This window comes from Sarcophilus harrisii, chromosome 2 (genome assembly GCF_902635505.1).
Source record: "Sarcophilus harrisii chromosome 2, mSarHar1.11, whole genome shotgun sequence".
Lineage (NCBI taxonomy): Eukaryota > Metazoa > Chordata > Mammalia > Dasyuromorphia > Dasyuridae > Sarcophilus > Sarcophilus harrisii.
Window position 1 is genome coordinate 368,980,250 of NC_045427.1, and position 15,425 is coordinate 368,995,674.

A 15,425-nucleotide genomic window follows, 5' to 3' on the forward strand; every position below is an offset into this window, starting at 1 on the left:
GGTGGTCCAAGATGGAAAGAACAAAGGATAAGTTTTTTGAAGGAGATATCATTTGAGTTAACCTTTTTAATGAGTAGAAATTGCACATCATGTCTTATTTTTCTTTATATCTCTTACACCAGGGGGGCAAGGCTTTAATAAGTGGTAAGTGCTTAATCAACCAATGTTTGTGGGGTAAGTGACTTATATAAACTGTTGCTCTGAGGTTTTCTAGCGTATCTTAGTTGGTTGTTACTGTGTTCTTATTAAAAGCAAGCAGTACAATGAAAAACCTTATCATCAATTGAAGGATAAAGTCAGAAAAATTCTGAAATTGAAGTTAGAAGTCCCGCTTATTAATCTAACCTTAAGGATGTCTCTTCACTACTTTAAGATTTAGTGTTTTCATTGGTTAAAAGGGGGAAAATTCTGTTCCCATATACTACTATCAATTTGGTTTGAGGCTTAAATGATGAGTGTTACAATAATTTAAAAATACTACTAAGTAACTAATCTGTAACATTTTTAGTCTGCAAAGAGCATTATTTACATTATTTCATTTGGTCTATACCACCCCCCAGAGTGATAAGTGCTCTCTCCATATATATATGAAAATTGAAGCAAAAAATAAATAAATAAAAACATTATTTTGCCCAGAACTACATAGTAGATACTAAAAACAATATTTGAGTTAAGGTCTTCCTGACTTCAAGAATTGCATTTTTATCCCCCTGTATCATGCTTCCAAAGTGTTATACAGATTTAAGAATTATGGGCATTATGATGGACTGGAAATGGACTTGTCTTTGAGTCAAAAAAACATTACTTAATCATAAGCACTTATTATGTCTTACAATTTGTGTGACCTTCAGTAAATTGTGCTGATTTCAGTATCTCCTATAAGAGAGATAATAATCCTTATGCTACCTGAATCACAGGATTATTTTTAAGAAACTTGATTTGTAACTAGTGAACAGCACTGGAAAAATTTGAGTTGTTACTTGTATTTTATTGTTGGCTCGCAGTTGGGTGGATGGGTAGTTCAGATCAAAGTAGGGGGGAATCTAGAAAAGAAGTCAGGGTTGAGATTTATGATAGATCCTATTGAAGAAACTGCAGTGAAGGAAGTTCTATTGGACTTAGTCAGAAGAGACAGAAGCATAACAAAGCTATATTATTTCACACCTCAGTGGAAAATACTGATTTCTTTTAAGTCCCAGGATTTTAAGAATGTGGGCAAGCTATGTATATCTTTGGAGAAATTGCCTGAAGAAGCCAGCAGCAATAAGAAGACTGAAGAATGGAATCATGGGGACCAATCAGATAGTTCGCTCTTTGTGGCAGCTAAAGCTGCCCATTTCTCAGAGGACCTAGAAGAAGAAATCATTGATCGCAAAGTGATTTCAAGGTATTTGGTATTAACAGAGTTTTCTCTCAAATTCAAGAACCTGAAAATGACTTTCTTAATTGCATCTCACTTTCATGATGGGGCACAACCTGGCACAAAAGGAAGGAGCACTGGACTTTTAAGCCAGAAGACCCGGGTTCTAGGTCCAAAACTGCCACTCACTAGTTACATGACTTTAGCAAGTCATTTAATTCCTCTGAGCCTCAGTTTCCTCATCTTTAAAGCAGGCATAACTCCCATATGGTTCACTAAGTAGAAAGTAACTTAAAAACCCTATGTAAATGTGATTTTAGTTAATAAATATGAAATTATTTTGCACTTGTAAAAGACCATTTATGTATAAGGCATAACTACCATAATGGGAAGGCAGAGGTTTATGTGGACAATTATAACATAACTATTATTCTCAGCTTCATTAGCCAGTCCTTCACCAGATCTGTAAAATGAACAAAGAAGGAAGATTTAAGTTTTATCTCCTCTTTTTGGCTGTATTTACCCTTTGATAGAGGTATTAACCAGCAGTGAAATAATTAACAGAAGGAAACAGAAAAACTTGGTTAATTTACAAATCACTGATCCCTAAATGGACCTAAATGTCCCTAAAAGATAATGGAAAGTGAATTGTAAACATTTCCTTAATCACTCAGAAAGCATAAGAAAGAACAGTGGAAACCCAGTGCTGAAACAAACCCAGGCTTTATATTCCATCTTTATCATTTATACATCTGCATGACTTTGGATAAAGCCCTTCCTCAGTCTTAATTTTCAGTGTCTCTGCTAAATAATCTCAAAAATCTCTTTCAGATATGAATTCTACAAAGCCTGATAGCTTAATAGCATACATGCTGAATAGTCTCCTAGCCTTCTGTATCCAAAAATAAATATTCATGGTGGTTCTTATACCTTTATGTTTAAGAAAATATATTTGGCAGACATTAATCCCCAGCTGTCTATGAATTTGATCTTTAAGACGGTCTTTGAATATTCTAGAGTTTGAATGGATCCCAAAGTTGAACTAGACTCATTGCTTACCCCACCTAACTTGGAGTAGATCTTAAGAATCTCTTCCTTTTATTGAACTAAAATTTATCCCTCTTTCCCAATTTCCATCTATTATTGTACCTAACTCTCTCTGTGGCTGAGCAGAAACGAAGAAGAAAAAACATTTATTAAGTGACTAATATTTGTTCAGGGCTCCATGCTATGTCCTTGAAATAGAAAGGAAAATGACAATTCCTACCTTTGAGAAAATGATGACAATCTAGTTGGTGGATGAAGGACAGATCCAAATAATCATAATAGAAGATAGAATAAAATAAATATACACAACACACCAATCAGGCACAAAATATTTGGTGAAGGAAGAATTACTCCTAGCCAGGGAGTCAGGGAAATTTATTTTTAGAGGAGATGGACCTGAACTATATCTTGAAATAAGAGGAAGAGACATGTAAATACTCCAGTCCACCCAGATGTGAACAATGGCATGTGCATCAATGCTAAGAGAGGTCCGGATGAGATCAGGAAATGATAGGAATAATATAAATAATAATAGTAATAAAATAGATCAGGAAATAAAGCTTGCCTGAAATATAGACTCTATATGAAAAATGAAAAAGAGAGTAGGGAAGGAAGGCTGAAAAAAAAATAGGTTGGAGCTAGACAATTTTAGACTTTAAATGTTAACATTTGTATTTTTTCTTATAGGTTATTGAGAATCATTGAGGTTTTTTGAGCAATGGGGTAGCATGATATGGGGTTGTATTAGGAAAGTTCTTTTGACCACAGAGTGAAAAAAAATAGATGGGAAAGAAAGATAAATAAATTTGTTTTAAGACCATTAACATGTCTACTCTGTCTTTTCTTCCTTGGATTAGATGTCTCTGATGCTCATAAAATATTGTTTCAAGTCTGCTCACCGTCCAGGTCACTTTCTCTAGGTAACTGACTTGTCAGTATTCTTTCTAAAATGTTTGCCCAGAACTAGATGAGATAGACCATTTTTGTGGCCTAATCAGAACAGAGAATTAGTTCTATATTAATGCCTGCCTTCCACATCACACTATTGATTCATAGTGATCTTGCAAGTCTCTCAAACCTTTAAATCTTTTTTAGATTACTTGTTCTCTAGCTACACCTCTTTTATCTTGAACTTTTTCAATATTTTTTTTTAAATCCAAGAACAGGACTTTATATCTCTTCTTAAATTTCATTTTAAGCCTGTCGTTACAGTCTGTTGACATTTTTTGAAATCAGCATTCTATTATCCAGTTTTGCATTATTCATATTCTATCTTCTAACTTCAACTTCTATAATGTGTATTGACAAGTTCAATTCAGCACATATTTATTAAGTATGTTCTATATAGAAGACACTATGCTAGGTCTCTGGGATACCAGGACAAAAATGAAAAGTAGTTCTTGCCCTCAAGGAGCTTGCATTCTACGAGGAAACACAACATATACCATGATAATTAGTTACAGTGTAATTTGATAAAGAAGAGAACTCTTAACTATTAAAGGACTTTGAGAGAGTTTCCTGAGCCTTGGAGGGAAAAAAAGCTTTTAAAAGGAAGAGCTAAGGAGAAAGAATGAACCATGGACCTAGGAAAATGGAATAAAGATGATATAGAAGACGAATAGCCTAGTTTGCAATATAAATTAATGTGAAAGAGGATAATATGAAATGTCTGGAAAGGTAGGTTAAATCCAAACTGTAGAGGATCTTAAATGCTAGATTGAAATGTTTACCTTTTGTCTTAGAGTCTTTAGGGAGTCACTGGAGAGAATTGTATATGGAAGTGACATATTCAAGTCTGTGTTTTGGAAGATTATTTCGAAAACAGATCAACAAGGGGAAGAGGCTAGAGAGAAGCCAAGAGTAGTGGCCTGAAAGTAAAGAAGAGAAAATGAATGTGAGAAATGTCATGGAGATAGAATTAATACAACTTAGCAATTGATTTTCTGGATGAGGGTAGAAGCATTAAGGATGACCTTAAGGTTATAAATCTGGGTGATTAGGAATCTTTCTAGTACTATCAATAAAAATAGAAAAGCTTATATGAGGGGAAAGTTGAGAGAGAAATAGAATAATTAATGTTTTGAATATTTGGAATTTGAAATGCCTTTGGGATGTCCAAGTAGAGATGATTTGCAAGCAGTTGGTAATGTGAGAATGCAGTTTAATAGAAATTGATACTAGATATAGAGATATGTCATGAGAAAATACAATTATAAATATTGAACAGAAAGAGACTTTAGATGTCATTTATTCTAGATGTCATTTTACAATTGAGGAAACTGAAGCCCAGAGAAGCTCATTTACTAATTCATTATAACAGAACTGGGAGTGGCCGAGCTAGGATTCAAATCCAGGCCCTCCAACTCCAAAACCAGGACTCTATTTACTACCCCTTGCTTCCTCATGTTCAAAGATAATTGGGAGCAGATGAAATCTCTACAGCAGAAAATGTGGAGAGAGAAGAGAGCCCAAGAGAGATCACTGGGGGACGTCTATGCTTAGGAGATGGCAGATGGATGATGATTCAACAAAGGAGATTGAAAAGAAGCAGTCCTACAGGTAGGATTAGTGAAAAAGACCAGTCAGCTCAGAGGAGAAAAAGGAGAACACAGTGTCACTAAAGCCAAGGAAGAAGAGAGTATTCAGGAGAAAGAGATGATCACCACCAAAAAGTTGCAGAGAGGTCAAGTTGGATGAAGATTAAGAAAAGGTTAGAGGAATCATATTTCAAAGATCACTGATAGAATTTGAAGGAGCATTTGTAAATCAATGCAAAAGGGTGCAAATTCAAATGAGTGGCAGGTAAGGAACTAGAGGCAAATGAAAGCAGACAACTTTTTATACAAGTTTGGCTATGAAAGGGAGAAAAAATGGGGAGACACTAGTTAAGGGTATGGTTGCATTAAAATAAGATCTTTTTTGTTTTGTTTTTTAATGATGGAAAAACCTAGGGATTGTTATTTGTGTGCTTTAGGCCTGTGGGAAAAAACTGAAGATTGTAGAACGATCAAAAGACAATGCTTCTGGAGGAGATGGAAATGGATAGGATCAAAACCTCAAGTAAAGAAAGGTTGACTGTGAGAAAGTACTAGCTCTCCCTTAGAGACTGGAGCAAGGGAGAAGACAAATGGTGAGATGCAGAATGGGATAAGTAAAAGCTCACGGTGTGTTGGATAGCAGGAGACCACTTGAGGAAGTGTGCTAGACAATCAAAGAGAAATAAAAAGACAACCATGTAGCACTGAGGAGCCAGTTTTAGATTAGATTGAATTAATTTTGTAGTTGACTTGATGAGCAAGTGTATGCCTTATGCCAGTGGCATTTAACAACATGGGAGTAGGAGCAGTGAGGAGAATCAACCTTGGATCATTAATCAGAAGTTGTGGTCAAAGTCTTACTAACGTCTACATGCAAATCTCCAAGTGTAAAGACTGGAATAAAGAGAAAAACTGAAGGCCAAGTATTGAATTCAGTAAGAAAGGAGGAAGAGTGACCTGGAGAATTATAGATCATAGCAACAAAAAATTGGATTGAGAGAGATGGATGGATTTAATGAACTTCAAAAGGGTAGAGGATTCAAAATAAAAGTTCTGGGGTTCAAGTATGCATATGGCATAGCTTCCCAGTGCTGACACATCCTATGGGAGTATTGCTGTTGGCCCTTGAAACAGTGTTTGCTTCTTTTGGGAAAAACATACTGGGTTTAGAGAGAAGATAAGCCTCAAAAAATGAGCAGTCTCATAGAAAATGCCAGTGAATATGATCCTTTAGATTATGCTCTATATATACCTACAGTCTATGAATGTAGCAATAATAAGCAAGGAATTTGCTGAGTCTTCTTTTTGTTAACCAGTTTTCAAAGCCATATAACAGGGCAATCATGGATTTATCATAAGCACTGACATGGATGATAGAGATGGGGGTTGTGACTCTATCCCTGTAGCAACTTCTCTCCCCACAGCCTGTATTGCCACCAACTCCCCTCCTCACTTTCAGGATCAAACTGAATCAAACATTCTACAAGATGTGTCCTGGAAGGACCATACGCCCAGGCTGTTTCCTTTTCCATTCAATGGAATTTGTTTCAGATGCAAGAATTCTGAGTTATGGCTCTACCCAATGTCAGATGTTATGGAAGAAGGAGTTATCATTAGTGGAAAGTTGGTCAGGAATTCAGTTTCTTATGAAGAGGAAAATTTCTATGAGTACAAGAAATTACTAGTAAAAATACTGAAAAATGAGAGGGCCAAATACCAACCCATGTATCTCTGTTCTAAATATTCCTCTCCTCATTCAGTATAACCTGACTGTATCAAATCCATTAATCTGTTTTCTTTGGATTTGGTCTACTAATTTCTGGAATCTGCCAAATTGTGTTATTAACATGCCATCCAAAAGACACCACTGAGAGTTTTTTATTAGATTCTGGAATATAGATATACTGTATTTATGGCATTTTAAGGATAGAGAGTGCTTATGGAAAGAAGACAATGTACTGAAAGATCTTTGGGAGAAATTAATCAAAAGGCCAAAGCTCTTTGGAAGGAATTTATCAAAAGGCTAAAACTCTGACAGGACAGCACATAAAATGGACAGGATCAAGGGCTTTAGTGAAGAGGGATAGGACTTGAGAAAGAGAAGGACTCTCTCTTCCTTGGAGAGTAGAGCAAAAGAGTAGATTACAAATAAATAAGTTACTATGACATGATTGCTCATACTGAACCCTAAGTCTGTAGTATGTATAACCTGTTTTGAAAATGAAAATAAGTTTTATCCATTCACAGTTTGGTAAAACCCTTCCAATTCTCCAACAATTCCTCAGTTTTTTCATATAAATAACAAACTGATGGCTAGGGTGAGGGAAAAGCAGTGGAAAAAGAACTACAGGGAAGAGTCAAGATGAATCTTAGTGAAGGAACCTGGCAGGAGCTGGCAAGAAGCCTGACTTCTCTTTTTCTCTGTTTCTTTGTAGTCCTTACCAGTGTTACAGGGAATAGGGGTTGGGATGGGATAGAAAAAGGTGGAAAGTGAATATTTATTTCTTCTTGATGGTATAATTCCTGGTGTTATATATTTCCTTTTCCACTTTTGTACTTTATCCTGAACCTGCCCTGCCAGGCAAACATACCTCCACTTTTAAATACCAAAGATGACCCTGGGGCAAACATAATAAGTAGGATGTTTGCCTTTTCACTTTGACACTAACCATAGCTCTGAAGAAATCATGTGAAAGTACATGCCCTCATCATGGTAGGTCTTATGTAGGTTTATGCATGTGTCATTTTTGGAGAACTAACCCACTTGGACATGATGCTATATAATGCAACAGTGAAATATAAATTAAATGCTATTATAATAACTGTAATATAGTTGTTAGTCACAACTAACATTGCTTCTGAATATTTCAAAAGGCAATTTGAAATCATACTTTGTTGATCTGATTGTGGGAAATTATATCTGGTTAGCAGAGTGTAGTAGAGGTGGTGGTAGAGAACAAAAGTGAACTTAGAGCTTTTTCTGAAGTTATCCAAGCGAGAGACTCAAATCTTCTGTTAACAAGACCTGACCTGGAACAAGTAACTGCACCATTTTTAGCCTCAGTGTCCTCATTGGTATAATATTCCTTGAATCATTGTGAGAGGCATTTAAGAACTTTTGTGAACTATAATCTTGGCCCAGTGACAGAATAGTCAAAAAAAGCCAATATCAGAGGCTGAATTCTTAGAATCATGGTGTTTGAAACAATTGAGTTGATCAGCTGTACAACTCTTCCCTATCAGACCACATGTAGAAAAATGGTGTCTGTTTATAAAAACCATGTTTTAGGAAGAACATTGACAAATAGGAGTAGCTCCAGAGAGGGTGACCAAAATGTTGACAAGCCTAGAAACAAGGAGTGAAGGATTTATGGATGTTTACATTAGAGAAGGTACAGGACTTACCTAATAGCTACTTTCAAGTATTTGACTATCATGTAGAAGAGATATGTAATTGACTCTGGCTTTTAGAGGGTAGAATTTTCAGATAGAATTTGGTTCATGTAAGAAGAAACTTTCTAGCACTTAGAATTATCACAAAAGCAGAATGGATTGCCTGAGAAAATAGTGAATTTCCCCATAACTAGAAGTCTTGAAGCAAAGTAGACCACCATTTATTGTGATTTTTATGGTGGAGGGCAGGGGTCCCAGTCCAAGTATAGGTGGATTGTCTCTGAGTTCTTATCTGGGGTTCTATGAGTCTAAGAAATGAAATGTGGTGTACTTAAATAAATCCATGATTTCATTGAAGTGCTTTGTCCATATCTTCTCATTCTGAATAACTTTTGACCATCTTCTTCCTTAAATCCTTGAGAGAGGAATTTCCTAATATTTTGGAGGCCAACTTCTGGTTTAAATATTTCATAGCTAGGAGTATATCAGTAGAGATCACTAAATAACTAACTTCCTTCCTTTTCTGATCAAATATATCTTCAATGATATTTTTTACTTTGCTTCTCATATACAAGTCATTATTAGTGAGTGACATGCTTACAGCTCATATCTATCATGCATCTTTTCATTTCCTTTTAGGCTACTTAACCCATTGTGTTTCTGCATTTGTAGAATTTCATCTCAGAGAGTATTGTTAAAATGATAGATTTTTATTTTAGGGATCACTAAAAGTACTTCACAATTTTACAAATGTAAGTTATTATGTGTTTAGCTCAATTTATTATATGAGTAGTTTGACCATTCAGCTACATATCATTATTTGGGCAAGAATGTATTTTTCATCCACTTTTTTCCTGTTTGGATGATTAGGTTGTGGATTTTACTGAAGAGAGTTTATATTATTTCCAGGATTTGATGCAATCAACTTCATCATTCATAAATAGAAACTTCCATAGAATTTTTTTTTCTATAGGAAATCTCCCCAATACCCTTCTCAGCTTTCAAGCTATTTGAGGCTATTCTTATTTGATGCTGCTTTAATGTTGACTTTCAATGAATTATTGAACAAAGTTATTTCTGTGATAGTCTTTATCATGGAATTTTGTAATATATTAATATATGTATGGGAGATTCCCTTGAAGAATGCCTGTAAATATGCATTCTATTCTGCCTACTTTTTGGGGGAAGAGGAGGGTGTTAATTGGTACATCGTAGAAATAACAGAATCATATATTTTGAGCACTTCTCAATCAGTCCTTTATATGTCTATAAGATGTCTGTTCTAGAAAATAATCTTTCCTTATATTTTCATCCAAGATTCTTTCATTTCACGAACAGGACATTCAAAAAGATTGTAGAGACGCTAAAGTAGACTTATAGGTCAGTCATTTTTGATGTCTTATTTGTTTTTTAAAGTATTTCTAAATGTGTATTTCTTTTCAATAAGTGCCAATCCCTTAAAAAGAATTTGGATATCTATGTAAATAGAGGGATTTTAACTCTTTTATTTTCAAGTGCTCTTGTTTCCTTTTCTGGTGAGTTAACTCCTGCAAACTTCTGTGAAGTTCCTTCTTGTTTTCACCTCATTAACTCAAATGTACTTTGTCTTTGTAGTTTCTATTTTAGATTGTGACTCTACCAGTTAAAAACAAGAGTTCTTGAGCCTAAATATCTGGTTAAATTTAAATTGTCAAACATGTTTGGATTTAAGCATCAAGAATGAATTGTAAATTTTTTAAGAATGGACCAAATTAATTCTTCTGGGGCATCAAAGAGTTATCTTCCATATTTTCCATTGAGGGACTATGAAAAAAATGAGAAGAGACTTTGGGGATATGCTATAGATTTGGAGTTAAGAAACCTGTTCCTCTTCCTTCACCCCACCCCCAGGATTTTCTCTGCCTTTTGAATATATCATTTCTACTCTTTAGCTCCTAGTTGACCTTGATTATAAAACTACAAGTTGTAAGAGACTTCAGATATCATGTAGTCATACATCCTTATTTTTCCTCATTTGAGGCAATTGTGGTCTAGAGAAATGTAGTGACTTGTCCATGATCAAACAGGTAATAAATAGCAGTACCACATGTTCACTGCCTTTCAATCCAGTGTGCTCCAAGGACTCTTCCAGCCCTGACAGTCTATGTCCTAGACTTCTGAGCCATGTTACCCCTCTAAAAAAATTTAATTCTAAATGCTTATTATATAGTTTCCTTCATGATTTTCTTTGATTTCCCTCAACTTCATTTCTTTTAGAACAAGGGCCTAGATTAGATTGTACAATTTATAAATACACTGCTAATATGGCAAAAAATAAAGGAAAAAGTCTCGTCTATCTTTACATTTGAAATTTTGAGTCTCTATGTGCCTAAAGCTAATATCATAAGAACTCTGTATAAGGGAGGCTGTAACTCTGAAATGGGTGGAGATGGCGTAATAACAATTTAAAATAATTTATTTATTTTCTAGGACCAGCCACAGTGACTCCAGTCTTTATGTCCGAAGACAGGGTAATAGATCCTCAGACATGGTTAGTATGTTCATTTCTTCCTTACTACAACTCCTAGCTAATTTAAATCCCTTCTACCTCCCAATCCAAGCTTTGAAAACAAAATTATAGTCATATATATGGAAAGGAGATGACAATCAATTGATATCTTGTGGTTAAGGAAGAACCAATCAGACCCTCAATTTGAACAAAAAAGGAAATTGTAAATAGATTTAGGAATTAGAAAGACTATTTCATTATGAAAACATATGAAAAAACTTTAAAGTTAATTTCCTAACAAGGCAAAGTAACTGAAGATTAATTGAATCATTTATTTGTCCATTCAATAAACATGAAGATGTTTAATTCATCTTCTTAGGTGATTTGTAAACATGATATTATACCAAGGTAGTATATACCAAGGTGCTAAGTATATGCCAAGATTAAAAAGGACTATTTTTCTCAATGTGTAAATCACATGGTCAACATAGCACATTTTGAGACAGAGGTAGATAGAAGGGATAGAGCTCTGAACTTGGAGTCTTAGGGAATTACCCAGAGCAATGAGTGAGAGGTTGTGATTTGTCCAGTGTCATACAACCATGTTATTAAATCTATTAAACTTAAATGGATCTTGAGCAAAAGTTTTTCCAACTCTGAAATTGCCTCTGTCCACTGTATCACACAGGCTCTCTGCATAATGCTAATACAACCATGCTAATAACTAGAAAAATAATGTATGGGCCCCTCACATTTTTGATGCAAATACATACACACACACATACACACACAAAATTATTTAATTGAACTGAACTGAAAGAGCTTTGTAAAGCACTAAGCACATATATTATTGCTACTATACTATTAAAGATATCACATATATGCACATGTATGTAATGTTTATGTTTTTACATATATATATATATATCACATACAGTATGTGTTATATTTTATATATGTCCTATGTATATATTTATATAAAGAGTTGTAGTTATCTATGTATACTCATATTTCAAGATCCTGAGAAATTCCATTTCTATTAAAAATTTCATGGATATCTCTCTTTCCAGTATATCATTCTGGTTTTTTTGTTTATATATTTAATGGTAGGATCATGTCAGCCATGGCCGTTTGAGACCTTCAGACATGGAAGAAAGAAGAACTCGGTTATTAATCAGGTAGGTAATATTTAAAAAATGAAAAACAATATCCCATGATCATGATGACAATTCTATACCATCATAAGATGGTAGATGTGTTATGTTGGAAAGAATTCCTGTGTTCATTAAAACTCTAAGACAAAAGTTGGTCCAAGTCTCAAAACTGTCAAAAGAGAATGATAGTACTTCTTCTTCTTCTCCTATAGGGTAATTAAGGGGAATATTTGTAAAAATGTTAAGCACTATAGAAACATGAATTATTATAATAAGATGTTATTAATAACAATAATGTACCCATAATCTTTAAATTAATTTAAACTGATTGTTTTAGAAATTACAGCCAGTGGGATTTTTATAAATTAATACAAATGGGGGAAAGGTTGGCAAATAAAATTGGGGGGAAGGGTAATGATGGCTGTTTCAGTTCCATACCTGGTTCAGAAAATAAATTAACTTTACTTTCACCCCTAGGGTGAGAGTAGGGAAAACATCAGTGTGAAGTGGAATAAGAAGATGTTAGAAGCCTGAATATACATTTAGAACAATAGCATAAACTCATTATGGGAAGCAGATCTAGTAGGTAAGATAGAGAAATAGCAAAAACAATTCTAGGATCCTCTTCCTCATCTGATGATTATGCCTGATGAATGATGATGAGCCTGATAACTGAGTTAATGCTTTAGGTTACCACTGCAGGTACCATACTAAGAAATTCACTGAGCTGATTTTGCAGGTCTGTGGATTCAAAGTAGACATGAAGAGGAGATGCAAAAGTGCAAGGAAATCTATGAAATTTTCTTACTGTTGAAGAATTATTTACATTAAAGCTAATTTTACTAGAATGATGCTTGGTTAGGTTGTTATGAAATGTTAAGTTCCAGAAGAATCACTTGTTGCCTTCTTAGAAAGTAGAAGATCATCAAAGTATAAGTCCAGAACGAGAAAGGTGATTGTCCAATTGTTCTCTACACTGGTCAGGCCATATTTGAAGTATTATGGGTATTGTCCACAGCATATCTTAGAAATAAGATTGACAAACTGAAGTGTCATTGAAGGAAATCAAAGCAAGGTAGTGAAAGCCCCCAAGATCCTGACATTTAAGAATCACTTAAAAAAAATGAGAAAATTTAACCTCGAAAATAGAAGATCTATAAAACACATAATAATCATCTTCAAGTATTTGAAAAGCTGTTAAATATTAGAGGGATTCAACTCGGTGTGCTTGGCTTCAGAAAACAGCATTAGGAGAATGTTACAGAAGATTTGGGCACAGTATAAGAAAAAACTGCCTAATCTTACATGCAACCTCTTTTGGTTTCTGAATGTGGGTCACCTAGTTTATAGCTTGTATTTCAATAGCCACTATTTAAGTCCTCATCTGTAGGTTCTGTTCTGCCATGCAGCAGGCCCCCATGACCATACCAAAAAGGAATGCAAACTAATCTTTTTATTTTTTTAATTTGTTTTTTTTTTCAAACTGATATTAATACCAATTAAAGTAAGTGCCATTGGGCAAATCTTCTGAAAATCAAATTGTAGAGTAAACCATTTTTATAAATGATTAAGAGTGGTGCTCTCTGCCATTGGATAATTATTACAAATATGATAGAAATAGTGTTACAAATAGTGATAGAAATAATTTCAAATGGGAGGGTAAGTTAAAAAATTACTGTTAGTGGACTGCCCTATAGGTAGTGAGATATTCCTGTCAGTAGAAATGTTTAAATGAAGGCAGGCCAACAACTTGTTGGGGTTCTGCTTGAGAGAATCCATGCATTAGAAGGAGCCTTTGTTACTAGAAAGAATAATAGCTTTTATTATTATTTGTATCTCAGCTGTCTAAAGGACCTCAAAAATCCTAAGTTGCATTTATTTTCAAAGAATGTATGGAGATCTCCAAGAGTCAAAACTATTTTCATGATAATAATAAAGACATTTTAATTTTATTTTAATTATGATAAATATCTGTAACAAAACCTGTATAAACAAATGCTCTTTGTAGTCCTCATTAATTTTTAAGATAATAAAGAGGTCCTCATATCCAATAGTTTCAGAAATGGTAAATTAGTCCAACTGTACCTGAGTAGGATCTTTCTCTGTAATATTCCCAAGAATCAATTATCCAACCTCTGCATGAACACTTCCAGTTAAGAAAAACTCATTACCTTACAAGGCAATCCATTCCATTTTGGGACAACTCTTATTGTTAAAAAGCTTTTCTTTCTATGGAGCAAATAAAGACATCAGAGCTTGTCTCTGAGTTTACACTATCCTCACCTTCTGCTGCCTAACAGCAGATGCCCACTTCATCCTATTCGCTGGATCATCTCTCAGGTCCCTTACAACTCAAGTTCTGTGACTCTCAGATTTGATTTTGAGCTTTTGTGAAAGCCTTTGTTTTCTATTGAGACCATTAGATTGGGCTACTGTCCTGTGTTTACCCCTCTCCTTGGTCCTGACTCATCTCAGAGCCCTGCTACCCTATCTACTTATCCAGTATCAGCTCATAATGCTCTCTGTCTTTCTTTTCTAGGAAGGTGAGCAATTATGGAGAGGCCATGCTGCAAGATCATGGTACTCACTCTGACTCATTTGTACATTTTGCACAACAACAAGACTTGGTGTACTTCATCCTCTTCCTCTGGTTGCTGGTTTACTGCCTCTTGCTCTTTCCGCAGCTTGATATCAAAAAACTTTGATTTGTGTGTTTCAATAATAAAGGACAGAGACTTAATTGTATTTTTTTAAATATTAGGGGTGGTTGTTGAGAAGAATCAAGGTGTGTACAGATCAGTGATTTGGGGTAAATATAAACTTAGCTCTGATCAGTTCAAGGATAAGGCTATCTTTATTCCTTGGTACTAAAATTGTCACAAAGTTTGTGTAAGAAAGATAAGTAAATTAATTACTAGAAAATATTTTAAGTTGATGGGTCTTGCTTTGTCATGCATTTAGTCCTTCAAAAGAAGATGTCATCATTACCATTACATGTCAATTTGGGCTATAATTCCTTTATGTCTTAGTTGGAAAGTTTCATTAGGTTCTGTAGCTAAAAATAATTGATCAGGGAGCAGCCACTCTTCTAGTGACAGCCATACCTCATTTAGTGAGGTCAAATCCTGACACAGGAGTCACCCAGGCCATGTGTAGACTTGTAGTTGAAGTCTTTCCATCTTGTTAGGATTTGCCACAACTTGCATCCCATGGCCTAGCCCAATAGCTTTGAAACCTCCCCATGTTGTGAGGAAACTATCATACTTTAAATGCATTTAACAAGTATGGGCAGGAATCTGGATTTAGAGCTGCAGGTTCAATTGCCCTAGTTTAACTGCGGTCATTTACCTGGCCAGCGAAGGCTGCATTTGACATGAGCAGAGGGCAGCTAGGTTGCTCAGTGAATAGAGCACCAGCCCTGATGTCAGAAAGACCTGAGTTCAAAT

At 34.9% G+C, this 15,425-nt stretch overlaps 1 protein-coding gene across 7 annotated transcripts in view; it reads left to right on the top strand.

Annotated features, from left to right (window-relative positions):
• Positions 1-14,903, top strand: part of CLMN (calmin) — a 160,269-nt gene extending 145,366 nt beyond the window's left edge. For 3 of the 7 annotated variants that reach the window (XM_003756577.4, XM_031953306.1, XM_012550544.2), the window contains 4 exons: positions 1,194-1,387; positions 10,807-10,867; positions 11,936-12,003; positions 14,519-14,903. In XM_003756577.4, the coding sequence (XP_003756625.1) occupies positions 1,194-1,387; positions 10,807-10,867; positions 11,936-12,003; positions 14,519-14,684 (489 nt within the window). In that variant the 3' untranslated portion in view covers positions 14,685-14,903. Of the gene's footprint in view, positions 1-1,193; positions 1,391-3,264; positions 3,328-10,806; positions 10,868-11,935; positions 12,010-14,518 lie in introns of those variants that run through there. The other 4 variants (XR_004232106.1, XM_012550560.3, XM_031953307.1 and 1 more) reach the window with 4 other exon arrangements.
• The last annotated feature ends 522 nt before the right edge of the window (positions 14,904-15,425 follow it).